Raw genomic sequence first — 24,605 nt, 5'->3', positions numbered from 1 at the left:
ACCAGAACGAAGCATTTGTAAGGCAACGAAACAGTAAGAACTATGTATGCGGTAAACTAAATTAAGAACGAAACTTAAAGGGAGATACACATTACTATTGAGAGCGACGTTAGTATTCTTTTTAAAAACAATGATCATGTTCGTGGATTCTATGCCGCGATTATTTATTACGTGAACAAAAAGAGCTTCATCGGTAATGAACAAACCCCCCTATGGACTTGTTAACAAAGACTAGCCTGTACTGTGGATATAAAGATATAATTATGAACAGACTATAAACATACTCACTGAAAGAACACTTCAAATGTACAATTAGTAGAAACTTTTAGAACGCCCCTTTATTGAGGGGTTTCATCTAAATTTGGCTGATTTCCTATTTGCGAGTTTCTGATAGAAGGATTCATATGGTTGCTATTATATACATACAGAAAGATGAGCATGTATAATAAACAATTTTAATTTTGAGTAACAAAATTACATACTCCCTCTAATGATATTGCCGAACTGAATCAATAAATTACATTATAAAAGTTTGATCCTTATCTCGCTGAAAGGAGACGGATTAATAATAATCCGTTATTTGTTTAAGTATAAGGATGAAACATGAAGTATTAGTCCGATCCGTTGTCTCCTGGACTTCTTAAGATTTCAAATATTTGTTTCTATTGTGCACTTTTAAATAGCTGCAATTATGTTCCAATTATTATGTTCAAATAAAATTGGATTGAAAGATTTCTTCATCATTTATCGTGTCTTTTTAAGTACCGTATATTCAATCAAACAAAAAAAAAAAAAAACTTAAATTGAATTAAAAAAAAAAAAATAAAAAAAAGTCACTCATTCGTAAGACAAGTAGCATTTACATCATTCACTGGAAAAAGCGAACGTTAGCTCCTCTTTTCCTATTATGATAAATCACCTCCTCATTTTTCTATTCATCTAGAGAGCCACCGAAAGCTTATGTCCGACCCGCACCATAAAATGCACTAGTCAACAACGCTATCTATTGAAACTAATATTAACAGAATTTTAACAATTCCTTTAGCATAACCACAACTTATTAAATGTAAAATCATATAAAAGTGTGCTGAAGTGCTTTGTTTTTTAGATTTCCCGTTCATTCTTCTGCAATTGAATTTAATGTCATTTGTCATTAGCTTCTTAGAGGGACTATTGGCATAAAGCCAGTGAAAGATTGCCATTTAATCGGTAGTAGCGACGGACGGTGTGTACAAGGGACAGGGTTTTTATTAATACCTTTTTTATTAACAAATCAAACTAACTGTGTAACTTTACCACTTTTACTTATAGTGCTGTTTTCTAAATTTTTCAAGAAAGTCACTATGTCCGAGCGGTTAAGGAGTTAGACTTGAACTCGTTCAGGCATCTAATGGGCTATGCCCGCGCAGGTTCAAGTCCTGCTGGTGACGGTCTGTGCGAGGTAGGAGAGTGGAACTCCGACGGGCTCATAACCCGTAGGTCCCAGGATCGAAACCTGGCCTCGCAACTTTTTACTCCAACGCAGCTAAGATACTAATGGTCTTAGTAAGTTAACATCTTTATTCGCTTAACTTCTACATATCATTCAATGGACATATGACACTGTTCCTCGATGTGATGAACATAATTGTGTTTGCAGCATTACATCTTCGCGTAATTACTTTCCTTGTGAATTGTGTTTTCTTCTATTATTTTTCACCATCTCGCTTAAATTGTAAGCTTAATTAGTTTCGCCGTAAGCGAAGCCGCAGATCACCCTGACGGTAAATTTTCAACAACGGTAAACGATTTAGTTGACAAACTGACGCTTTTAATCGTCATCCGTAACAAATATTGCTCAATTCTAATTTCAATTTACCCTAAATAATCATGTGTTAACCGCTTTTTTAGAGCTCCTAGACCCATCGATCGACGCTGATCGACACTGATCTTCAATTTTCGGCGAAATTATACGACGATCAGTGCCGCCCCCTTCTGTTGTGATGAAGATCATGTCGATTTGTGACTGCTATTTACGCGCAATGAATGAGTTTTAACACCCACACCAAAACTTCTACTCCGAGCAATTAACAAAACAAGATGGTGGTATGTAGATTTGTTATGCTGGATTTGCATTAACGCGTGCAGTTGACAGTCGATCTCTTGAACCCCAGTCACGAATCTGAGTTGCGCAAGCACAAGCTCAAACAGCTCGTCCAAAGCCCTCGTAGCTTCTTCATGGTAAGTAATTCTCTTTCTCCTTCAATTAGAGCAATTGTAAATTCGTACGAGAACTAAAGCATTGCTGACATGTTGTAGGACGTGAAGTGCCCTGGCTGCTTCAACATTACCACGGTTTTCTCCCATGCTCAAACCGTCGTCATCTGCGGATCCTGTGCGACGGTCCTTTGCCAACCCACCGGTGGCAAGGCTCGTCTCATGGAAGGTTGCTCCTTCAGAAGAAAGAACTAGATTGCTGCTCCAAAAGCCTGCTGGCATCGGTTCTTCATAGCATCAATCTATCATCGAGAGGTGCTGTGAAATCGAGAAGAGGTGGTGGAAATGTGGGGGTTTACGTAGGAAGGGAGAGCGAAGTAAGGTTGGTAGGGGCTCGGTGGATGGTATTTGTAGTGGGATGTGTGAGAGCCCCCACATAGAGGGCTTCTATTATCGACAGTACCCAAGGAAGCACGCACACTCTCCCACTCTCATGTCGCTGGATGAGGGCTATTACATGGCTTGGTGAGTCTCGCCGAGAATGGCAAAAACGTTCGTGGGCGCACATCAATCAAAAATATGACAGTACGGAGCGTGTTGTGCTGTCTGGTTGTGAATTCGGCGAACTTTCGGTGATTGAAGGACCGAGCTGCTCGGGGAAAACTGAGCTGCTGTACCATTTGTGTGTGAATGCATTGACGCGTCGCGACGCGTCAATGCGTCCGCAGATAATTTACGTTATCTCAAGCGAATGGGACTGGGATGACGAAAGGTTGTGCATGTTGCTGCAGGAACGAATCAAAAAGAACTGTCAGAAAACTCAGACTATGCAAAAGACAGACGTTCAATCACTTGTTGGTACACGTGTCATCGTTCGTCGACCTACAACTTTTGACGAGCTCTTGGAATGTGTACCAACGGTTGATGAATTTCTTCACCAATTCACCCAACGCGATGCGTCGGTCGCCTACGTCATGCTCGATGGACTTTCGAGTTTCTACTGGGACCTTCGCTTGTGTCCGGGATACACCAAACAGCTCGCCATGTTGCAGCAGCGACTATCTCAACTATCACTTGCTCTTGGGTGCCCGGTGGTTTGTACCAATTGGTTCCTTGGTGGGAAACCGCATCTCCGAACATTACGGTATCGTTCCGTGAACTTAGAACGACGAACAAACGGCCATGTTGTTGCTGAATGCCGTGCTTCTGCTCGTCGCTGTACATTTACTCTCAGCGAATCAGGTATCATGCTCGACGATAACGACGCATAAATAGCTCACAGCAAACAACTAAGATATCGTTTGTCGGTTCCGGATTAAGCGAATCTCATTTTCAAGTTCGTTTGTCTTCTTGTATGCTCACTTGCGATTTACCGACTGTACCCCATGATTGCTTATTATTTGCTGACTGTCGTTTGATAAATACCATTTTAATCATGTGTATATTTAATTTCCGCTTTCTCACCCCGCTAGAGCATTAGCTTTTTCAGTAACGAGTATGACATCACTATTAGATAATTCCACGGACTCGCTATCTTAAAAGCTAATCTTTAATTAAAGTACTGTGATTTGCTCGCTTCGGAGTTTTACGGACCCATATTTTTGTATTCGCGTGGAGATTCACATGGATGGAGTGGGTTTATGAGGCAAAAGAGGTCATTTTTTGAGGGTCTCGTAAGGGAATCGGCAATTGTACTTTCTTCTGCAGATTCCCTTGATGGCAGTATGCGGGGAAGGAGCCCAGGATCTTGCTGCCTGCTTGCAGCTATTGACTAAGCAAATTTCTCGGAACCCTCAGACATTGCGTTTTTATCGCTCATTCTTTGGATGTGAGGTTTCGTCTCAATTCTATCTCTGACGTCGTTAGAGACCATGTGATAGCTTTAGCGCTTTGTCTGCAGCTCTTGCTTCTGCATGTTTACATAGATACGTAATGCCAATCCCTCTGTATCTGTTTCGAATGCCGTGTTCTCCAACATCCCTGTGAACACTGAGTTGGGGTTATGACGAAGGGCTCAATGACCTAATCACTTACATTACCGAACTCAAAGTGCTAGAAGGTTGCATGCCTGCGACATCGCCAAGCGACATACTGCATGGCCGTCATGTGCATCTCTGCGTTTTTCTTGATTAACAATTGCTCTCTCTGACGTTTTACTGCCTCATATCTTCCAACTTTTGCTGTCGCAATGCCGTTTATGCCCTCCCTGCGTCTTTTTCGTTCACTTTTGCACACGTCTTGCACCCGTATGAGCACATTCCTTTACGTCATAAACTTGCTGATGATTGGTTTATTGCGCATTTTCCGTCGGCATTTTCGGCTCATGTCGTCATGTTTATTACGTCATCGAAACCTTAGAAAGATATTAAAAATGCAAGACTGCCTGTCTCCTTTTCAGCGTTAACCATTCTAATTGGGCTTTTGAAAACGAGCAAAGAACTTCATCTCGTCTTCCTTCACTTTCTGTTTCACTAATCTTTCTTTCCCTTCGGAAATAATTTCACATAAAGCTTCGCAATGGTAAAACAATACGGACTTTACACCTGGCTGATGCGCCCAGCCCAGCTCATCACTGCTTCAATTGTACTGGGTCTGTCAGCAGCATTGGTCGATCAGCAAACCACTGGTGGTTCTCCTCCCAGAATTAACTTTGCTGTCGCAGTTGGTTGTATTAGTATTATTTGTTTCTTCATTACTGCCTTTGGTGTCTTCCTCCCCAACATCTTGGGTCATCCTTGGTTCATTTCCGCTCTCGACTTCATTAACATGATTCTTTGTTTGGCCGGTGGTGTTGCTCTCGCAGTTGCTATTCGTGTGCACGCCTGTAACAACCAACCATACTTGGATGCCAACAGATACACTCAAGGTTCTGGTAAACGTTGTCGTGAGTTGAAGGCATTGACCTTCTTCCTTTGGTGGCTCTTTGCTTTGTACTTTGTGTCTTGGGTTGTTCAATTCTTCATCGCAAAGCAGAACATCCCTTCTTCAACTTACAAGGGTCGCAAGAGAGGACCCGCTGTCGCACCTCGTCCTGCCGTCTCGGCTGTTTAAGCCTAGCGGCCAGCTGTTTGCTCGTGTGGCAGACTAGGCTGATGCGAAAAAATAAGAGAATACGAAGTGACAGTTGCAATTGCTATACGGACCTGCGTGTGTTCACAGTACCTATGAACACACAGCTTCCTTTTTTTCAGCTTGTCCGCCAGTTGCAATTATTGTTGCCTGCGCTCGCAGTCTCTTACACTCGATGACGATGATGATATTAATAATGTGTGTGTATGTGTGTGTGATTCTTTTTCTCTTTTGCTTTCTTCTCAACGACGACTTACTACAACTACAACTTCTGATCAAATCTTTTTTCTTTTTATCTCTTACCTTTTCCTTTCCTTCACACTTCTCAACTGCTGTGCGGCCGTCTGTGCCGCCTCGTCTGTGTTCGTGTGGAGGAAACCCCGTCGCACGAAATCCGTGTTTTCTTTAATCCTTGCTGTTTATTATCCAATTAGCAGTGAGCATGTTTCATTACTTCCTTTTCTCGTCTTTGCTTACTAAACAAAGGCGAGGTAGCAATGGCGGCGACTTGCAATTTACTGAATGGACCCTGCCACAAAGTAAATGACCGATCATCAAATCATTGTAACTCATCCCGGCTTTTAACTTCTACTGAAATTGTCACAGTTACTAGCGTGTTGAGTGCATGATAGCGATGACATTCATTCGCCGACCGTCTCGGATGATAAGAACAATTGCCTGTTGTGCAAGTTAAAACAATCAACAGGGTCGACTTTTGTTCCGCTTTCTATTGAGAGCAACTATTAAACGTGGGAAAACAAACGGATTTTCAACAAACTGACTGATGCACCGTTGTCGAAGATGTGGAGAGGAGCCTCTCTTGGTGTGTGCTCTTTCTTTTGTCTTTTCCTCTTACTCTTCGCCAGCAGGCATTTCGCGAGGACTCGATTGCATCAACGATTGAAGCAATGCATTCCGTTGTCATTGAGGGGCGAATTCCTTCGTGGTTTAATTTCGTCGCAGAAATGCCTCTAGTATTTCTGACGGCGGCTGCAATAATGCGTTCCCCCATGGGCGTAATGTGTTTGCCTTGCCTTTACTCGTGATGCTTCCTATCCGGAAAACACTGTCTTTCCGATCAGTACGTGCTGTCTCACATTTGGAGAATATTCATGATTACTGGCTCGTCTAGATTCATGCAAACTTCTATTCTTCAAAGGACCTACTATGCTGACGCGCTGTTAGTTGGTGTACCATATTTTTTGTATTGTTATGAACGTGATGCCACATCAATTGATATATGACTGAATGAGGGGAAGATTGTTTCTATGAGTGAGTGCTAGGTTATAGTAGCAATTAATTGTTTGTTATTTCTCTCATCAAGGATTGTTACGTCGTGCGTGAACTTCTAAAACTTTCAATTTCTATATAGAACGAAATACACATATCTTTACTATAAGGTAACCTGCAATAGTCATTGCAGCGTGGCGAGGAATGCCATATTTATACACAGAAACCAGAGGAATACTTGATGATTGTTAATTTGCGTCCATTTATCAAGAACTCCTTTATCTGAAAACATAAAAGTCTAATATGGAGCATTCACAATGTCATGTTTAGATGCGAGGTTTCGCATAGGCGTACAGATAGATTCTCGCGTTGGCTTACGCAAACTAGACTTATCAATCATGGCAACTACATGGAAGTTAGTAAATAATAAACTACCAAGTTGCAAAGTGGATTGAGCACATCGTTTGCTATCCACGTTTCTTACCATCATTAGGCAATGTAACAATTAAATTCCGGTCTGTACCAAAACGGAAATCGTCAGCTTTAATTTCGGCTTCATAACGTCGAATCTTGTATTTGTCGGTCTTTCCGCGTTTCACACGTTCCAAATTCCAAGTAATTAAATAGGGTCCTATGCTCGAAACGATGGTAGTCTCCGTTGCTTCGATACCTGTGTTGAATTTTCCAGGTGTAAAGCTTGTAGAACCTTGAAGTTCGCTTTGCATCATGGCAATGTGTTGTGGACTAAAATGTTAATTCTTGAAAAAGCTGTTCATCATCCGCAATATAACATACCTTAACTGCAGGCGCTTGGGCTTTGGTTTACTATTCTTGCTGAAACTACGTTCAAAGCCAAGCTTACCAGCATAACGACCCTCCTTAATTCGAGCGTCAATAAGTAGCAAGTATGTCTTACATGTTGCAAGAACCCAGTTACCGTCAGCTGTGACATCAACACCGATAATCGGTTCTCCCAATGCTGGAAGGGCAGTCTTTGCATTAATACCAATACGGTCAAATAACCGAATATCACCTTTGCTGCTGGCCACAGCGATGTAGCCTTTTTCAGTAGTAGCCGCGGCACTGAAGGCATTCCGGGTAACGTATTGCTTGAATTGATCATTCACCACCTTGCTTCCCCGTTGGCGAGGATCAATACGGAAGAGCGAATTGTTGGAGATACCCACTAGTGTTTGCTCAGGTGTCATTTGAGCAAACTTATTATCAGGAGCGAAAGTGACCACAGGAACATCCTCATGCACCTTCCATTCATCAACAATTGTTCCACGTTCCAAATCCATGTGATATAGATTATTAGGAATACGTTCGTCCTGGAAGACGATCGACGAATCCTGGTTATGTAACATAATTTTCTTGGGACGAACCTTTTGACCAGTGGATGTCTGCAAGTTCTCAATTGCCGTTTGAAACTTGAGCTGATTATCATCGGTGTGCTTGAATACGCCAATGCGATTACCGCGAGCAACATAAGAACGGTCATTTTTATAACCAACCGCCAATAAACTATTTTGTTCGTCATCGGAAAGGCCCTTTTTAGACCGGATAGCCTTCCTGTTCGCAATTTCATCCTCGTCGTCACTAACTTCACTCTCGCTTTCTTGACCAAATGGAGCTACCGAGTCTTCCATCATAAGTTCCGGACTACTGTCTTCTTCACGCTCAGAAGCATGTTCTTCCACATCTTCCATTTCCTCGTCTTCATTGAACGCATCAAGCACGTATTCCCGGTCGTCATCCTTAATCTTCAACCATCTTTGCTGATTCAACGTTTCCCAAAGTGCTCGCATTAGCACTTCTTGAAACTTTTCCATAGCATCCTGATCATCAAAACGCAGTAACCATGAGAAAGCGCGACCATCTTCATCGAAATAATTCCAAATGAAAGAAAGGTGCTCAAAAGAGAAGACAGGATTCATTTCCGGCTCAACCGGCTGACTAAGCCAGGTTTTCTCGCCCGAGGATATCCAAAGCCAATATTTCCAATTACCCAAATCATAAACGCCTGCTTCCACGATCTCATCTTGGAGCATAAAAGTTTCTTCTTCCGAATCGAACAGATGCAGTTCGGCTTGCACGCTTCCTAGAAGCTCACCCTCAATAGAGTCACCTTCACCTTCATCGTCATGCTCCGCATCAGCATCGTTGTCAACGGTCTGTTCTGAAGCCTCTTGCGTTGGCTCAACCGGCTCAACAATAGTAGTAGTTTCTGGTGCAGTATGTTCTTTTTCAACGTGATCATCAATCGTTAATTTTTGCTGCACAATGCTTTGTAAAGCAGCAATCTCGTCTTCCTCATCATCATCTTCTTCTTCGTAGATTGAAGCGGGCCGTTCGACCTGTTTTATAGGGGCCTTTACAGTCTCAATCTTATGTGTAATATTCGTTTCTTCTGGTTCATCATCTTCAATGGAGTAGCTGAATTGTTCCAAATCCGCAAGCGTCGCCTTTGAATGCGATTGGCGATATTTCCGTTCATACATACATTGAAGGGCTACCATTTCAAACGTACTAGCAACACCGTCTTGTAGTCCAGATTCGCAAACAAATTCGTACATCGTTCCATCTTGAAAGTCTGGATTGTCCCACATTAAACGAATGGAATCTTTTTGTACATCGAACCGCAAGTGGAGACTCTCATCCAACAGGAAACTCTGTTCGTCTTCAGCTTCATCCTCTTCCAGTTCATCTTCTCCCTCCTCATAAGCTCTTTGGATCACAAGCTGATACTGAAATTCAGCGGTAGTTCTACGAATAGAGGCGGTAGCATCATTAAAGCTAAAAAAAACATAGTTAGAAACAAAAACATAATATATACGAGTTCAATTGACGTACATGCACTCTCTGTAGTCTTTATGTACGGAAAATAACCGTCCATAAGGAATTTGGACCAATTCTGGGGATCGCGAATTGCCCCAGATATACTTCCTATAAAAACGACGAGTAAGTTTCAATATTCAAAGAAAAAATCGTACCCTAATGACTTTAGAACAAACATAAGATCGTTCGTGAAGTCTTTAATAAATAATAAATCAGAAACGCCGTAAATATCCTCTATATGTTATGGTTGGTGGCACGTCGGGCGAAATAGAAGACATAGATATACGAGAAAAAAGTATTTGCATAAAATTAAACAAAATCATATTCAAGAGTATCACAAATAACTAATGAACCAGTCAAAGGAATGTTATTATAGACGAAAGGTTTAGGGAATGCATCATAATGGGTACTCATTAAAATCAACGCTGCGAAAGCGTTCATCATAAATAGACAAAGGTCATGAATAAGACAAAACTGAATTACCTACACCGCAGGAGAGATTACTCCTTTGGCTGAGGAGCAGAAGAGGCTGTGGACAATCCGCTGCCTAAGGACAACCTTTGCTGGCTTGTCGATGAAGAAGACACCGAACGCGTTAGAGGCAAAGCAGTCAGAGATTTACGCCGGACGGACGAATCAAGTGGTTTGAAAACAGGAAGCTTCTGAACGGAAGGAAGTGCTGTTGCACCAGTGCTTTTACGAGGTCTTAACGGTGACGGAGGTAACATTGTTCTCGGGTGACTTCGAGCACTTGCGGCAAGCCGTGGTGGTCCCAGACTAGCACGAGGATGTGAGAAGTCAGACGAAGGCATTAACACAGCATTCGAGGCAGGAACAGTAGCCGAACTGAATCTAACTCGCTTTTTCAAAGGTTTGAGTACGGTGGATGATTTGGTTGGCGATCGAGCTTTCCACCGACGAGGTGACTGAATGGTTTCAATGCGCGGCGAAGCACCTTGTTGTTGGTATTGAGTCCTAGTTTTGGAACGAAAGTTTTTCGTAGTTGGTGTAATTTCAATGATAGAATCAAGTGCAGAGGCTAATTCTTCATTTACCTCGGCATCATCATGAGCAATTGCTGGAAACATTAAAAACATGTTCCGAAGTACTCTTCGAGTTATTTTTGGCAAAAACTCAGACTCATGTTGAGTGTCAAGTATCTGATTTTCGACTATAGACTTGAGAAGATCAACTTCGTCTTGAAGCATGTCAGCATACATAGTACAATCCTCAGCGCGAAACGCTGCAATAATGTGTGAAACACTGTTCTGGAAGGATTTACAAATTTCCTCTGGATTGATGTTGGAGGTAACGACAGAACGTTGTGTATACAGAGAATCTAAATGATCTTTCGCGAGCATAATGTACTCGTTAGAGAAAGTATTCTCCTTATCCGCAACGTCCAACCAAATCTTCACTAATTTTATATCATCTTCCAGACGTCTGAGCTCCCGGACACTTTTCATCATATCGCTCAGTAATCCTTGGGAACCTTCAAAGGCACTTTTTAAAAGCGAACGAGCCTCTTTCATCTTTGTCTCGAACATTTTAGCTTTTATATAGTCCTTACTCGCAGCAGAATTTTGCGTTTTCTGAGCCAATTTTTCATGAAGAAAAGCGACTCGCTGTCGAAGGTCTTGGATAACACTTACATATTGGTTGATATGTAGGTCGACATTCAATACATTCTGCGTGGTTTTCGTCTTAATATTTTTGGCTCGGTTTCCGTATTTAAGTGTATTATGGGTTTCTTCGTAATGCTCAGACGATGGTGAAACACATACTATCATAACCGTTTTACAGTTTCCACCCAAACTGAACTTCAAAAGCCGAGTCAATTTCGAATCGCGATATGGGACATGCTGTCGTCTCCGTGGATCGCACAAAGCATTAATGCAATTTCCCAGAGCAAGCAACGACCTATTAATATTTGCACCTTCAATTAACCGTTCTCCACGATTTTTTGTTGCACTAGCACGCTCTGAACCAGCCAAATCAATTACAGACAAAGTAGAATGCAAAGTTTGGTTAGGGTTATTTTTCAACGTCTGTTTCAGATGAATCTGAAGAACAGCATGCGAACGTGAAGACACGGCATTCGCTTCGGTCGCCGACATGGTTCGGTTTGCATTTCCTTGTATAATGATATCCATGATTGCATCAAGATTCGTTGGTTGGAACACGGTTAATCCGGGGACGGTTATGCTATGGTCACTGCTTTCACGTAAATTTAAATTCCTGTGTGAAGTAGATGTATTGTCTGGATCAAGCAAATCGCGAATAGTTTCATTGTAAATCTCCAAGTATGTTAACTCGAGTTTTATCGTTCGTTCTGAACGCAACTGTTCCATTCGTTCAAAAAGATCACGCATGGTTAAAAAAATAATACCCGGATCATCAACACGACCACTAATTGTGTGTGTTTTTCCGCATCCCGTGGCTCCGTATGCAAAGACCGTCGCATTAATTCCCTCCATAATGCTTTGCAATAGTGGTTGTGCAGTTCCTCGATACACATCTTCCTGTGTTGCTGTATCGTCAAACAAACGGTCAAAGGCGTAACGTATATCTTTATAACGCCGTCGAAACACCTGCATGCCCTTTGGGGCACCTCCATACGAAGGGTTTTCGTCTGGAGGGTCGAAAATTAGAACATTATCGTCCAAAACCTTAATGACTCTTCGAATTCCTCTCTCGGGAATTTGTTCATTCACAGTTCCAGCTGAAAAAGATCCATCACCAAGAAAGTGCTGCTGCGACGGGGTCGAGATTAAGTTTCTAGTTTCTCTTTCAGTAAACGGCCGGACCCGAACTGTTTCACAGTGAACGTTAATGACAGGCAACAATTGATTAAGTTCACGTACCAGCTACACATATCGAAGACGTATCACCCATTACATGGACGTACAGCAATTCGGTACGGTAATGGCAGACGCTCTATGAAAACCCGTACTAACTTGGTGTGTTTGTTTAGACTCCAGTTACCGCGGAACCTCGCGTAGCGTTCCACGGATACTCCGAAATCAAAGTTTAAATGAATCAATAAATCTTAAGGTTTATACATAAATATTTGCATAACTAAACACATTAAAATCAAAACAGATAATTGCTACATTTAGCTTTGTTTTATTACATACCTTTGTATATTGCTATTTGGCGACAGAAAATTTAGCAGTCACGTTGCCAAAGGTCTCCCACAACACAACCGTCCTTCCAGACAGACCCTATACTGCGAAAATGGCCGGTGTTTCTGTTAAGGATGTGGATGCTCAAAAGTTCATTGCTGCCTATGCAGCTTTCTTGAAGCGCTCTGGTAAGTTATTGCTGATTCGAGACGCTGGTTCTCGTACATTTTGAGACACGTGTTTACTGACGTTTGTGAACAGGTAAAATGTCCACTCCCCAATGGATCGACATTGTCAAGACCGGTACCCACAAGGAGTTGGCTCCTTATGATCCTGACTGGTACTTTGTCCGTGCTGCCGCCATTGCTCGTCACATCTACCTCCGCAAGACTGTCGGTGTCGGCCGTCTCTGCAAGGTCTACGGTGGCTCTGTCAACCGTGGTATGCGTCCCTCCCACCACCGCGACTGCTCCGGCAGTGTCCAACGCAAGGTTGTCCAAAGCTTGGAGAAGATTGGTGTTCTCGAGAAGGCTGAGAACGGCGGTCGTCGCATCTCCCAACAAGGACAACGTGATTTGGACCGTATCGCCTACTCTCTCATTGACGAGGAGGACGAGGAGTAAATAAAACGGGAATAAATTTGTTCTACGAATATTGAGGGAGTCAGTGTGATTTGTGTTAACGTTTTGAGTGGTGGTGTATCTGCGGGTCACACGTGAAGAGTGTTTACGAATTAAGCTTTGCTGATAACTCGCTTAATTGCCACGTGGCTATCTTATTAGTCATTCTTGTTTTAAGGTTCACACCGAACGCCGAGTATTCATTAACCACCATGCCACCGTAGAAATTGGCACTTTTATTGAATACACGTTAATTGTGCTTTATAAACATAATAGGGCTGTTTCTAGTATTGTTGACTTGCCTATCGACATCTGCTGGTCCTTTTCACTATCGACAGTATTTTTTTAACGACAACGAAGCAAATCTATACTTCAACTGTAATTAAAGCTTATACCCTGCAGAATTTGGAATCACGGAGTGTCACTCTCGTTTCATTTTATTTTTTGGCGAAAATGACTGAGAAGGAAGACGTTAAAGACACGACAACTCATGCCCCTCCCACAATCGTGGAGCAGAGAGCAGAAATCGAGCGTCTCAAACAGCTTGCGGGCGTCGAGGAAGTAGAAGTGAACGGTCCTGCCGAAGGAGATCCAAACGCCAAAAGGCAAAGAACAAGCAAAACGGTCGTTACGGAGGAATACATTCAGTTTGATTTCTCCAAAGTAAAAGACACAAAAGGTGGTTTCTTGCCCGAGGACGACGGACCTCAGCGTGAAAAACCCGCTGAACGAGTTTTACGTGAGCAAGAGGAACGGTTACGTCGTTTGCGAAATGCTCCTGTTCAACTTGACCCAGAACAAGTGAAGACTTGTTTTGAGTGTTCGTCTGCCGAATTGGATGCCAAGTATTTGGAGGTTTTCCGGTGTCGGGTGTGCCACGTTTGTCGAGAGAAGTACCCTGAAAAGTACTCACTGCTGACTAAGTCTGAGTGTAAACAAGACTACCTGCTAACAGAGCCTGAGCTGCGTGATGACACTGTCATGCCTCATCTTCTGAAAGCAAATCCTCATCAACAGGGCTGGTCCAACATGATGCTGTATTTACGTTACCAAGTGGAGGAGTTTGCTAAGAACAAGTGGGGTTCACTTGAAGCTCTAGATGAAGAATTTGAACGTCGCGAGGCCAAGAAAAAAGAACAAAACGAAAAAAAGTTTGCTAAGCAGTTGCTTGAGTTACGGAAACGTACGCGTACTAGCAATTACAGCAAGATGAGTATTCGCCAAAAAAACAAACACGTCCATGCATACACGGAAAGCTTTGAGAAAAAGGACGAGCCAGGTGTAATAGTCCAACGGTGTTCTTGTGGTCTTGAAGTGGAGCAACTAGAAATTTAAAACGAGAGGTAACGCTTGTGAGCTCATCTGGCTATTTGAGTCGTTCATTTTGCAAATCGTACCCGCAGCGTTTCCCGAATAATCATTGCATTCCTTCCTACCGCTCCTACCCTCTCTCTCTCTCTCTCTGCCTTTATGAAGCAACAACAGATCCACTTGCCTCCCTCCCACTTGTCGCATTTCGTTAAATGAAATATCGTAGTACGTCAAATATTACTAACCCAATTAACGTCTAGCAACGTAACACGTTCTGTAATTTCTTGAGGCGCTGTAGAACAAGGGACCGGTCAGCAGACTCGCTACGTCAGTGGAAGCGACCACGAGTTGCGTTCGTTAAAATAACGGTAACGTCCGTCAATTCTCATTCAGGGAAAGATCTGCGATAGGATCCCATTGAAGATCCCTATCACATCAATGCAGTAGCTGCGCACTTGATTTGCTTGTTTAACGTAACACGTTTGTACCGTGGGCGTTATATCCACGGGCATCGGCGAATTCTGAAACGCCTTTGCGCAACACATAATAAGACAGAAGTAAATACACTAGCACACTTCTTAGAATACATTGGTGCATCTGTTCTGTTTTTGCTGTATATTTTTTTTAAAGAAATAAGCTTTAAGCCTCGTTTTTCGATCGCGTTGACGTCGCTCTCAACTCACCCTCTACCAACTACTTACTACCTTCACTTAAGGCTCTCTTATTTGTTTTTCCCTGCTATTTTTACGCAATGTCTGCTCAACAATTCTACGGAAATGACAAGGGCTTCGTATGTGAAAAGTCGCTTTCTTTTCTCTGTTTACGAGAGCTAACAATGTGTTTTGTATAGGTTCCCCAGCCTCAACAAGCGTATGGCGGCCAGCCTTACTACCCTCCTCAACAAAACTATCCTCCTCAGGGATACGCACAGCCTGGACCTGGATACGCTCCTCAGCAGCCCATGTATGTCCAACAACCTCCTCCTCAAAACGATGGCAGTGACATGTGCTGTGGTCTGTAAGTATACACAAGTTGCGTGTTTTAAAAGGAAGCGATGATGACGCGTAGGGCGGTGCAGCTGTCTTTGTAACACCAATTCTCGATCCTGGAGTTGCTTCTGCAATGATGGTCATTTTGAAACCCATTGAGTCTGTTCATCTCGCGTGGAACACAGACACAGCACAATTCCCCTCTCCTTTTCTTTGCTTATGATGTTTTCCTGTCGGTTTTGTTTTGTTTATGATTGTTTACAACCTTTGTGTGCACCACCTTCGCGTCTCTATCTGTGCCTTTCTTCTGGTTACGCGTTTTTTTATGTTTCTGTTGTTACTAACTGTGTAGAATGACTGGTCTTGCATGCTGCTGTTGTTTGGACGCTTGTTTGTTCTAAGAACTGTTACTCTTTTTCTTCTTAGCACTCAGTGTTGGTGCCGTTGAACAAACACTCTTACATACACGCTCACTCAGAAACTCACCCTTACACACACACATTTTTACATATTACATACATTCACACTCTTACACATTTAACATCCACGTCCAAACTTCGCATTTCAAACGCGTGTGTATGAGTTGTCTTCATTGGATTGATCATTTGCTTTTATGCAGGATAACGAATCAAATGCCTTTTGCGTTTGGTAAAAAGAGTAGGCAGTTGGTTTTCATCTTCTGACTTGCTCGTTGGTTCGCGCCATCGCGCGTTCTAGTGCATGATTCGTTGACAATGTCCGGACGCCATTGGTATCTTGTTATTTTGTTTCTTTTGACGAGGCTTCTACGGTTGAGCAACTACTTAATGCTTGAGCTTGGATAAATTCTTGTCGTATTGGTCATTGACTTTGTTGATAGATGCCTTTTCTTATCCTTTCTGTTTCTTATTATCCATCCATGGAAAAGTAATGTAGAATGTGGGAGGGGAGTGAGTAGGCTTGTGTAGCGGTTCGAATTGTCATGATTACTGTTTCTTGATATAGTGCATTGTCTCTATCATCAAATGAGTGTCATTTATGATGGATGTTGCTGTTCATATTCCTTCCTCGGCAAATTCGCGCTTTCGCCGCGCTTCGCTACACAGTTTTTGGTGGTGAGTCTATCCACGCATTTCTTGGTATAGTACGAACACATTAGCTCTTGACATGCACGGTACGGCGAACTTGGATGAATAAACGAATTGGCTAATGTTGAACGTAGATACGCCAAACACACCGCCTCCATTTGCATGGGCGATGAAGGCCCTGTCTAGTAAAATTACTGGAACTGTTTCTCGGTCTTCACAGTCGCACGACGTGTTAGGAAAGAAAGGTGACGATTCAAATGCAATTCTTGCAAATTCAACGGATAACTGGGGAAAGGACACACCAAACCAATCTAAGAATGTACAAAATGGTATACTAAAAACTCCAGGAACAGCTCAAGCCAAAAAATCTGTAAAGTTCCGCACGGCAGAAAACGCGCCGGTTTCCTCCTGGCAATCACTACTTACTCGTCGATTTCAAAAGGAGCATGACCTTTCCGGGGTGGATAAAGCCTTTAGTCCTCGACCTTCGCGATTGTCGCAGCTACAGGAAGACGAAACAAAGGATGATGATGATACCTTTGGTGCGTCCATTACCCAACCATTGTACACGAAGACGAATGAAGTAGACAATTTAGATGGGCTGGTAGAAAAGGTCACATCCCAAGAAACGAACAACGCTGATTCCGAAAATGCAGTTGAACCTGCTCAGTCAAATGACTGGACAGAACTATTAAAACGATCTCTTCGAGATGTGGTTAACAACAACCGTCGAATGTCATCCGTACTTCACGATATGCTTGTCGATACTTCGCAACAGTCCATTGTACAGCCGGACGATGCCATTGAGGATCCAGATTACACAGTCAATTTTGACTCGCCTAAATCATCTTCTGGCAAGTATTGGAAAGAGAAGTTTTCCACACTCGAGATCATCAATTCCAAGCTTGAAAAAGATTGGAACATGCTCAACAAGAGCGTGACCGAGTCCATCGCTGAAAAAGATCGTGAAGTTGCTTATTGGAAGGGCAAGTATGAAGAGCTTCTTAAACGACAATCGTCGAAACCGGCAGCCGTTGACACCCCAGTTGAGCAACTCACAACAAAACCAGTGCCCGATTCGACGACCCCTTCGCATCCTACACCTCAACCCCGAGACATGTCAGAACTCGCTGCGCAAATGCTATCACACTCTGCTCGGAAACGAGCCATGCAAAAGAATGCTCTTAATCTTACAGCTACAGATTCACCACGCACTCCGTCCAGGCGTACTCCTGGGTTGCGAGAACGACTACTAAGAGCCACACAAACACCCACGCCCATTCCTGTCACACCGACTGTCGAGACAAAAGAGAAGCGAAGTGCTGCTGCACAAGATGAAGACGATGTGTTTCTCGGCAAAGGTGTTAACGATGGTACTTTCAGAAAGGGTAGTGACATGCTGCAAATGCCTGTGAAGGAGAGCCGCTTGGAAAAACCAATTACTATTGATACTCCAGATTCGCTTGATCATTTAGCAGCAGCAGCAAAACGTTTGGAAGAGCGTCGTCGTCGTTGGAAGTTACGGAAACAAGGTCTCTAAAACTGAAACAGCAATTGCCTTCGCTCCGCGCCGCAGATGTAATTTTAGTCTTTGGATCCATATGCATTTTATGATTCCCTTTGCATTCTATAGGTCCTGGGCCTTCTCTTTGATGACCGCTTATTTTTGTTTTTTTTTTCTCATTCCTCACCACGCACTTTTCGCTCAGCTTAGCGAGTTTTACTCCTACCCATCCATCCAACGCATACTCGCTGATCGTCTTTCCGTCTTGTTTTTATTGCATTCTGCTACATTTCTTTTGTTCTATATCCAGCATTGTTAAAAAGCGCTTATCAAAATGGGAATTCTTGAAAAAGTTCGTTTATTTCAATTTGCCAAGAAAATACCCACAAACTAACAAATATGGCATATAGATTCAAGAAATTGAGTTCGAGATGCGTCGAACTCAAAAGAATAAAGCTACTGAGTACCATTTGGGTTTGGTATGGATGATAAATATTGTGTCATGCGAAATCAAATGAGTTTTTCGCATTTGAAGCAATTCTTGCTAATTCTCTTTAGCTGAAAGGTAAACTGGCTAAGTTGCGCCACCAGCTTTTGGAACCTCAGACAAAATCGGGTCCCAAAGGTGAAGGTTTTGACGTATTAAAAAGCGGTGATGCTCGTGTCGCGTTTATTGGTTTTCCTTCGGTTGGTAAATCAACCTTGCTTACTTCCATTACAAAAACAAAGGTACACTACACTGACAAAAGTTTTTGCGGTAATGATTCGAGAAATGTCTGAATAATTTTTTTGGTTTAAAGTCTACAGGCCATTTAGTTTTGTCAGACTGACTGATGTCTACTGCATTCACTGTCCCTTCTCTTAAGTGCTGTTAGCTAACTCACGATTGTAGTCGGAAGTTGCTTCTTACGAATTCACTACCTTGACGGCCATTCCCGGTGTGCTTGAATATGATGGCGCTGAGATTCAAGTTTTGGATTTGCCCGGTATCATTGAGGGTGCTGCCCAAGGCAAGGGTCGTGGTCGTCAAGTTGTGTCTGTTGCAAAGACCGCCGATTTAATTTTGATGGTGCTTGATGCATCCAAGTCTTCCGATCAAAAGCAAAAGTTAGAATATGAGCTTGAACAAGTAGGCATTCGTTTGAATCGTCGACCTCCAAATGCCACGGTGACTGTGAAGAAGAATGGCGGTATTAAGTTCAACCATACCGTTCCTCTTACCCACATGGACTATAAAATGGCCTATAATATCCTTCACGAATACAAGATTCATAATGCTGATGTTATGCTTCGGGAAGACATCACCGTTGATGACTTTATTGATGTTGTTATAGGAAACAGACGGTACATTAACTGTATCTACTGCTACAACAAAATTGATTCGGTTTCCTTGGAAGAGGTTGATCGTCTGGCACATCTGCCACACTCCATCGTGATCAGTTGTGAACTTAAATTGAATTTGGACTATCTCGTGGAGCGGATTTGGAGTGAACTGAATTTGCTACGTATTTATACGAAACGCAAATCTGAGATGCCCGACTTTTCTGAAGCTCTCATCGTGCGCAAGGGTTCAACAATTGAGCAAGTCTGCAACCAAATTCACAGAAGCTTGGCAGAACAGCTGAGATATGCCTTGGTTTGGGGTCGCTCTGCTAAGCATAACCCCCAACGTGTCAGCCTTACTCATGTCGTTCAGGAGGGCGACGTGGTTAGTATCGTTACAAAATAATATATCTACCAGCTAGAAATTAACAAACTACCGATCGAAAGTTTGCTTTGTAATTAGTGTGTCATACAGTTTTCATTTTTACAAGGCTATACCAAGAAAGAAAAAGTCTCATAGCATATACAACGAGGGGGACCAAGTCGTCAGCTCGACAGGAAAAAAGGAGTATTACGGTCGTCGAGGTATTTGTCAACCAAGAACTCCTAATTGCTGCTTTTTATCAGTTCACAGTTCAGCTGTTTTTATGAACGGGGAACTTTTTCATTTGCAAAACTCACTTGTTCTTTTTCCTTGAAAGAAAGACAGGCATTAGCGGAATGAGAGACAGGAAGTGAAGCGGTTGCGTCCCGACACGCAGAGATGAATATCTTCAATTACTCAGCAACACCAAATGGACTGCTGAAGATGTCTCCTTTGGATTCCTTTTGAAGTTGCTCGTAGTAACCATAAATGGTAGTAGTGCAAAGCAAGACAGCAGTACCGGAGCCCAATGCGCCGAGCATGTCAGAAGCAACAGCCAGGGCACCGACACAAGCACCGGAAAGCCAAGCGGCAGTAGGGATGACACGCTTCAATTCCTTGTACATACTACCTTCACGATGTCCGGCCATAACGAGTTGTTGATCCTTAAGTTGCTTAGCGACATCACGAGGGCTGGTGCCGGAAACCTCAATCCAAAGCTTGGAGAAGACAGCACAGACAGTAATAGTGAAGGTAACGTAAACGGTCGTATGGAGTGGACTCAAAAGAGCAGCTCTATAAGAGGCAGGAGGAGACATAAAGTAAGCCAAACCAGATACAGCACCATTCTCCCAAACACCCAACAGACGGACGAGGAAATTGTTGGGGAAACGGTTGTACAACATACGGCTGGCAAGGAAAAGATTGGAAGTAAGAGCAGATTGCAACATGATGGGTGTGCTTGAAGTGTAGAGAAGCTTAACGGGGAAGGCACCGCGGTGACCACGGAACTTTTGAGAACGAACGGGGATTTCTACACGGAAGTCTTGCAAGTAAATAACAACGACAAAAATGAGTACCGTAGCGATCAGATTCCAAAGATTGGGCAAAACGAAAGGATAGTTTGGAGGTGTGCTACGGAAGAAAGACTCGTACACAGCAGCGATCTTGTTGGGCCACTTGAGCATCAGATACAAAAAGTTGATCACGGCTCCCTCAAACTGGGGACCACGAGCGGTATTGTAGGTAGTAGGGGAGAAAGCCTTCCAGAAGATGTTTTCGCAGTTGATCGTAGCAATAAACAGGTTGATACCGGATCCAAGGCCGTATCCCTTTTGCAACAGCTCGTCAAGCAAAAGGACAATCATACTGGCAGCAACAAGCTGAAGAATTAAGAGCAAACAAACACCAGCACCAAGATCAGAAGGGCGACCATACATGCCAGTCAAAACATAAGCAGTAGCTTGTCCAAAGGTGATGATGATGGCGAGGACTAAGTTGGGTTAGCAATGCAAATGGGAAAAGGAACGGTTAGATAAACAGCAATAAAGTCTCGTGGATAATGTGTGCTCGTTATCGCTCCCGTTTCCTGCTTTACATACATTTTTGAGCCAATTGATAAAGTTCACGATCCGACTTCAACTCCATGTTGACTTCAATGAATTTGGAACCAACAAGCAGCTGGACAAGCATGCTTGAAGTGACAATAGGGGAAATACCAAGTTCCATAAGAGTACTGCGAAAAAAACGGGTTAGAGAAAGGAACATGCGTCGTGAAAAGTCTACAAAGCAAGAGAACATACCCTCTGTTGGAAGCCATAATCATACGAATCCACCTAAACCGAGGTCAGCCGCTGTTATTTCTTTACAAAAGGAAGAAATGTAAAACTGCCTCAGCGCCATTAAAACATATCCGTTCAAAATGCTGATCAGTCATTATTTTTCTCCTCTGTCGTGTCCCACATACATCAAAGGATCAGAAGAATCTGCGGAAACAATTCCATAAAGAGGAACTTGCGACATGACAAGGAAAATAAGCAACGTCACTGAAGTCCATAACAGCTTTTGCTTAAATGGAATCTGGCCGAGTTTGTTAGCAAAATATAGCCTACAGGAAGGTTCAAGCACCGTACTTTACGCTCTGGAGCCGCAATCTCTGGGAGAAAAGGGGCGAACGGTTTGACGAGGTCTAGAAATCGAACTGAAATGTCCGTTAGCGACTACGAAACAAGTAATCATAAGAAAATATCTCATTCAGTAGACACATACGTTCGCTCATTGTGTACAACTATGGGCACAGCAGCCTTTGACAACGTAGTTGGTTCTGGGACACTTCGAGACAGAGCTGGATTATGGTGGTGGTTGCTTTCGTACTAGGGAGGAGGAGGATAATAGCGTCGTCTACGCTAACCCAGTCAATGACTGCGAGAATAATGCGACTAAAGCGGGGTGAACGGTCAAAGAGGGTTTGTTTGTGTGCAAAAAGGGAAAAACGCGATGAATTTTCCGAATCGTTTCGCTTAGAAATGCAGAGGATGCGGTTCGGGATAGCCGTTATTCCATAAGAGTAACAATTCTATGGTTTTAGTTAGTAAATTTACTGAAAAAACCCGCAAAAAAACACAAGACAACGTCAAAGTTGCGGAATTGCTAAACATAAAAACAGCAAGAAATCAATGCTGTCACGTACAATCGTGTTCTAAAAGATTCACTCATTTAATTGTTAAATTGAATATGGGTTAAAAGAAGTAGAGAAGGGAAACTATGTGCTTTTAAATCTCTTTTGAACGCGTTGACGCGAAATCTGACGCGTCACGCGTCTTCATTAAACAAAGCTTATTTCGCGAGAAACGCGTCCCGTCTGAACTTGCAAACTACAAACACCTAAAAAAAACCCAAATAGCACTTAAAACTGCTGTTATTTCGTTTTGTTTCTTTCATTTGAAACAGACTTAACATTGTTTCCTTTTACTTTGAGTGTATTGTGATTGCAGTTTGTAGATTTAAGGATTGTTGAGGAAAAAAGTCTATGCTCAATAGAAAAAACGAGGGCACAGTCTCGGGGTAATTTCATACTATATTTAAAGGAATTGGCTTTTATTGTTTTCATTTTCTTTATTTCTATTGCACCTTATTAACGAATTGACGCTCTTTCCATTCATGTTATTATATTAGCAATTCAAGTTCTTGCTTGTGTGTTCTCTCTCTCTCTCTCTCTCTCTTTTTCAACATCTTCCTTCGAGTGCGTTTTCATATTTCCTTTTTGTCCCCTTTTTACCATGTCCGTGTACCAAGATCCGTTAAAGCATTCCTTGGACTCAACTCTGCCAGACTCATCATCGCATATCAATGCTTCCTCCTCTTCTTTTGTTCATGGAAAAAGGCCACGACGAGTACCACCAGGTCCTCTATTTGTCGAGTATTGTAATCTTATCGGTCACGAAAAAGCTGTAACAAGTTTAGCGGCTTCTCCAAATAAACGGTGGCTCGCCACTGCGTCTTCTGACGGTGTAATAAAAATTTGGTACACTAGGTCATTCTCTCTTGAATGTACGCTTTACGGTCACACTGCTGGTGTTTCACAAGTCGCATGGTCTTGCGACAGCAAGCTACTCGTTTCAGCATCAGACGATAAAACCATTCGTGTTTGGAATGTCGAAAATGGAAAATGCGAGCGCGTATTACGCGGCCATACGAACTATGTGCTTTGTGTCGATTTTAATCACGACGGCAACTTAATTGTCTCAGGCTCGTGGGACGAGACGGTCAAAATTTGGAATGTCCAAGAAGGAAGCTGCCTACGCACGTTACCTGCGCATTCAGAACCTGTTACGGCTGTGTCGTTTTCGCACGATAGTACCTTGCTAGCGACAGCAAGTTACGACGGAATGGCCCGTATCTGGGATGTGCCCACAGGCCAATGTCTAAAAACCTTAGTCGAACCAGTAAATGTACCGTTAGCCTATGCTACGTTTACGCCAAACAGTCGATATCTACTTGTCAGCAACCTCAACTCCGAAGTTCGTCTTTGGGATTACCGGACTGGTCACCTTGTTCGACTTTACAAAACGTTTCCTTGCCAGAAATATTCATTACAAGTGGGTTTCCTTGACAAACGAGCTATTCCTCGAGCAGAACAACCAACTCATTCCAGCATTTCTCTAAGTTCACTTATCAGTGATCAAAGCACGGTCGCAGAAGATGCAGACGGCACAAGCCAGGTCACGTCCAGTGACATACATGCTACATCTTCAGCGCCGAATGCGACAGATGCTTATTTACTTCTTCCTTCCGAGGATGGCCGAGTGAGTATAGTGGACGCATCCACTAAACGAGTCATTGACGACTCAATTCACGTTCAGCCACCACATCCCATCCTTTGTGTCGCCTCTCTCGGTCCTTTTGTGATGACAGCATCCATGGATACAACGGTTCGCGTTTGGATCCCTTCACATTTGCAACCGAAACCTGTTGCTGTGAACGAAACGACTGACTCGTCCGTCGCGGATGGAATGATGGATACTGTGGATACTACTGTTGTTTCTATGGACATCGACATTACGCGTTAACTCTACAGCTAATTCTCAACAGCGCTTCATTTTTGTGTTTTTCATTCTCAGTTCGACATGGGTTTATTGTTGATATTGAATTGCGGGCGGGGAAACAAGGTTTCCCCGCATTGACGTCATTAAACACCTTAAAAACTTTATCGATCCCTTCTCGGCAGTAGTTCTGCTTATTTCGTCAGCTATTGAGCGGAGAACTTGCGCGTAACACGAGTATATGTTCTCCTGGTCTTTTCACTCGTCGCGGTTTTCTCCCAACCTCTGCCGCAGCATGCTCTCAGCTCCTCAGCGTAATGTGTTCAACGTCATCATCGCTTAATTTTCTGATTGGCACATTCTACGTCAGACCCTTTTCTGGACTAGCCTCTGCGGAAGGATTCGCGTTCAAAAGTTGGCTCCAGAAC

The 24,605-nt window shown here is 42.9% G+C and overlaps 12 protein-coding genes and 2 non-coding genes across 14 annotated transcripts; 11 read left to right on the top strand and 3 right to left on the bottom strand.

Annotated features, from left to right (window-relative positions):
* Positions 1–1,337: 1,337 nt before the first annotated feature.
* On the top strand, positions 1,338–1,430 carry SJAG_16017. The gene has a single exon. It is a non-coding gene; the product is annotated as a tRNA-Ser (tRNA).
* Positions 1,431–1,435: 5 nt separating this feature from the next.
* On the top strand, positions 1,436–1,507 carry SJAG_16016. The gene has a single exon. It is a non-coding gene; the product is annotated as a tRNA-Met (tRNA).
* A 525-nt stretch (positions 1,508–2,032) lies between these two features.
* Positions 2,033–2,531, top strand: SJAG_02340 (40S ribosomal protein S27). The gene is made up of 3 exons (XM_002173512.2): positions 2,033–2,085; positions 2,128–2,220; positions 2,299–2,531. The coding sequence occupies exons 1-3, from the start codon at positions 2,080–2,082 to the stop codon at positions 2,449–2,451; spliced, it is 252 nt and encodes an 83-aa protein (XP_002173548.1). The 5' UTR covers positions 2,033–2,079; the 3' UTR covers positions 2,452–2,531.
* Positions 2,532–2,601: 70 nt separating this feature from the next.
* SJAG_02339 (RecA family ATPase Rlp1) lies at positions 2,602–3,691 on the top strand. Its single transcript, XM_002173511.2, has one exon. It carries the CDS (start codon positions 2,700–2,702, stop codon positions 3,465–3,467), a length of 768 nt encoding a protein of 255 aa, XP_002173547.1. The 5' UTR covers positions 2,602–2,699; the 3' UTR covers positions 3,468–3,691.
* Positions 3,692–4,554: 863 nt separating this feature from the next.
* SJAG_02338 (non classical export pathway protein) lies at positions 4,555–6,628 on the top strand. The gene has a single exon (XM_002173510.2). It carries the CDS (start codon positions 4,714–4,716, stop codon positions 5,245–5,247), a length of 534 nt encoding a protein of 177 aa, XP_002173546.1. The 5' UTR covers positions 4,555–4,713; the 3' UTR covers positions 5,248–6,628.
* SJAG_02337 (Vid27 family protein) lies at positions 6,483–9,641 on the bottom strand. The gene is made up of 5 exons (XM_002173509.2): positions 9,489–9,641; positions 9,349–9,441; positions 7,291–9,291; positions 6,980–7,239; positions 6,483–6,900 (listed from the first exon to the last, which is right to left on the bottom strand). Exons 1-5 carry the CDS (start codon positions 9,509–9,511, stop codon positions 6,794–6,796), a joined length of 2,484 nt encoding a protein of 827 aa, XP_002173545.2. The 5' UTR covers positions 9,512–9,641; the 3' UTR covers positions 6,483–6,793.
* Positions 9,615–12,319, bottom strand: SJAG_02336 (kinesin-like protein Klp6). The gene is made up of 2 exons (XM_002173508.2): positions 12,198–12,319; positions 9,615–12,145 (listed from the first exon to the last, which is right to left on the bottom strand). The coding sequence occupies exons 1-2, from the start codon at positions 12,226–12,228 to the stop codon at positions 9,834–9,836; spliced, it is 2,343 nt and encodes a 780-aa protein (XP_002173544.1). The 5' UTR covers positions 12,229–12,319; the 3' UTR covers positions 9,615–9,833.
* A 185-nt stretch (positions 12,320–12,504) lies between these two features.
* On the top strand, positions 12,505–13,112 carry SJAG_02335 (40S ribosomal protein S19). The gene is made up of 2 exons (XM_002173507.2): positions 12,505–12,646; positions 12,720–13,112. The coding sequence occupies exons 1-2, from the start codon at positions 12,571–12,573 to the stop codon at positions 13,079–13,081; spliced, it is 438 nt and encodes a 145-aa protein (XP_002173543.1). The 5' UTR covers positions 12,505–12,570; the 3' UTR covers positions 13,082–13,112.
* Positions 13,113–13,261: 149 nt separating this feature from the next.
* SJAG_02334 (XP-A family Rhp14) lies at positions 13,262–14,652 on the top strand. The gene has a single exon (XM_002173506.2). The coding sequence runs from the start codon at positions 13,532–13,534 to the stop codon at positions 14,411–14,413; it is 882 nt and encodes a 293-aa protein (XP_002173542.1). The 5' UTR covers positions 13,262–13,531; the 3' UTR covers positions 14,414–14,652.
* A 292-nt stretch (positions 14,653–14,944) lies between these two features.
* Positions 14,945–16,328, top strand: SJAG_02333 (hypothetical protein). Its single transcript, XM_002173505.2, has 3 exons — positions 14,945–15,179; positions 15,240–15,406; positions 15,731–16,328. Exons 1-3 carry the CDS (start codon positions 15,141–15,143, stop codon positions 15,777–15,779), a joined length of 255 nt encoding a protein of 84 aa, XP_002173541.1. The 5' UTR covers positions 14,945–15,140; the 3' UTR covers positions 15,780–16,328.
* Positions 16,329–16,402: 74 nt separating this feature from the next.
* Positions 16,403–17,985, top strand: SJAG_02332 (spindle pole body protein Cut12; the record flags this gene model as incomplete). The annotated part of the gene is made up of 2 exons (XM_002173504.1): positions 16,403–16,496; positions 16,580–17,985. The coding sequence occupies 2 exons, from the start codon at positions 16,403–16,405 to the stop codon at positions 17,983–17,985; spliced, it is 1,500 nt and encodes a 499-aa protein (XP_002173540.1).
* A 298-nt stretch (positions 17,986–18,283) lies between these two features.
* On the top strand, positions 18,284–19,678 carry SJAG_02331 (GTP binding protein Gtp1; the record flags this gene model as incomplete). The annotated part of the gene is made up of 4 exons (XM_002173503.1): positions 18,284–18,301; positions 18,360–18,428; positions 18,508–18,678; positions 18,842–19,678. The coding sequence occupies 4 exons, from the start codon at positions 18,284–18,286 to the stop codon at positions 19,676–19,678; spliced, it is 1,095 nt and encodes a 364-aa protein (XP_002173539.1).
* On the bottom strand, positions 19,649–22,384 carry SJAG_02330 (translocon alpha subunit Sec61). Its single transcript, XM_002173502.2, has 7 exons — positions 22,326–22,384; positions 21,905–22,211; positions 21,769–21,836; positions 21,603–21,715; positions 21,439–21,471; positions 21,238–21,371; positions 19,649–21,128 (listed from the first exon to the last, which is right to left on the bottom strand). The coding sequence occupies exons 2-7, from the start codon at positions 21,912–21,914 to the stop codon at positions 20,050–20,052; spliced, it is 1,437 nt and encodes a 478-aa protein (XP_002173538.1). The 5' UTR covers positions 21,915–22,211; positions 22,326–22,384; the 3' UTR covers positions 19,649–20,049.
* A 600-nt stretch (positions 22,385–22,984) lies between these two features.
* Positions 22,985–24,204, top strand: SJAG_02329 (WD repeat protein Swd3; the record flags this gene model as incomplete). The annotated part of the gene is made up of 2 exons (XM_002173501.1): positions 22,985–23,054; positions 23,099–24,204. The coding sequence occupies 2 exons, from the start codon at positions 22,985–22,987 to the stop codon at positions 24,202–24,204; spliced, it is 1,176 nt and encodes a 391-aa protein (XP_002173537.1).
* Between the last annotated feature and the right edge of the window lie 401 nt (positions 24,205–24,605).

The sequence above is a fragment of the Schizosaccharomyces japonicus genome (genome assembly GCF_000149845.2).
Source record: "Schizosaccharomyces japonicus yFS275 unplaced genomic scaffold supercont5.1, whole genome shotgun sequence".
Classification (NCBI taxonomy): Eukaryota; Fungi; Ascomycota; class Schizosaccharomycetes; order Schizosaccharomycetales; family Schizosaccharomycetaceae; genus Schizosaccharomyces; species Schizosaccharomyces japonicus.
The sequence above is the reverse complement of the archived record's forward strand: the minus strand, read 5'-3'. Positions and strand labels throughout refer to the sequence as shown.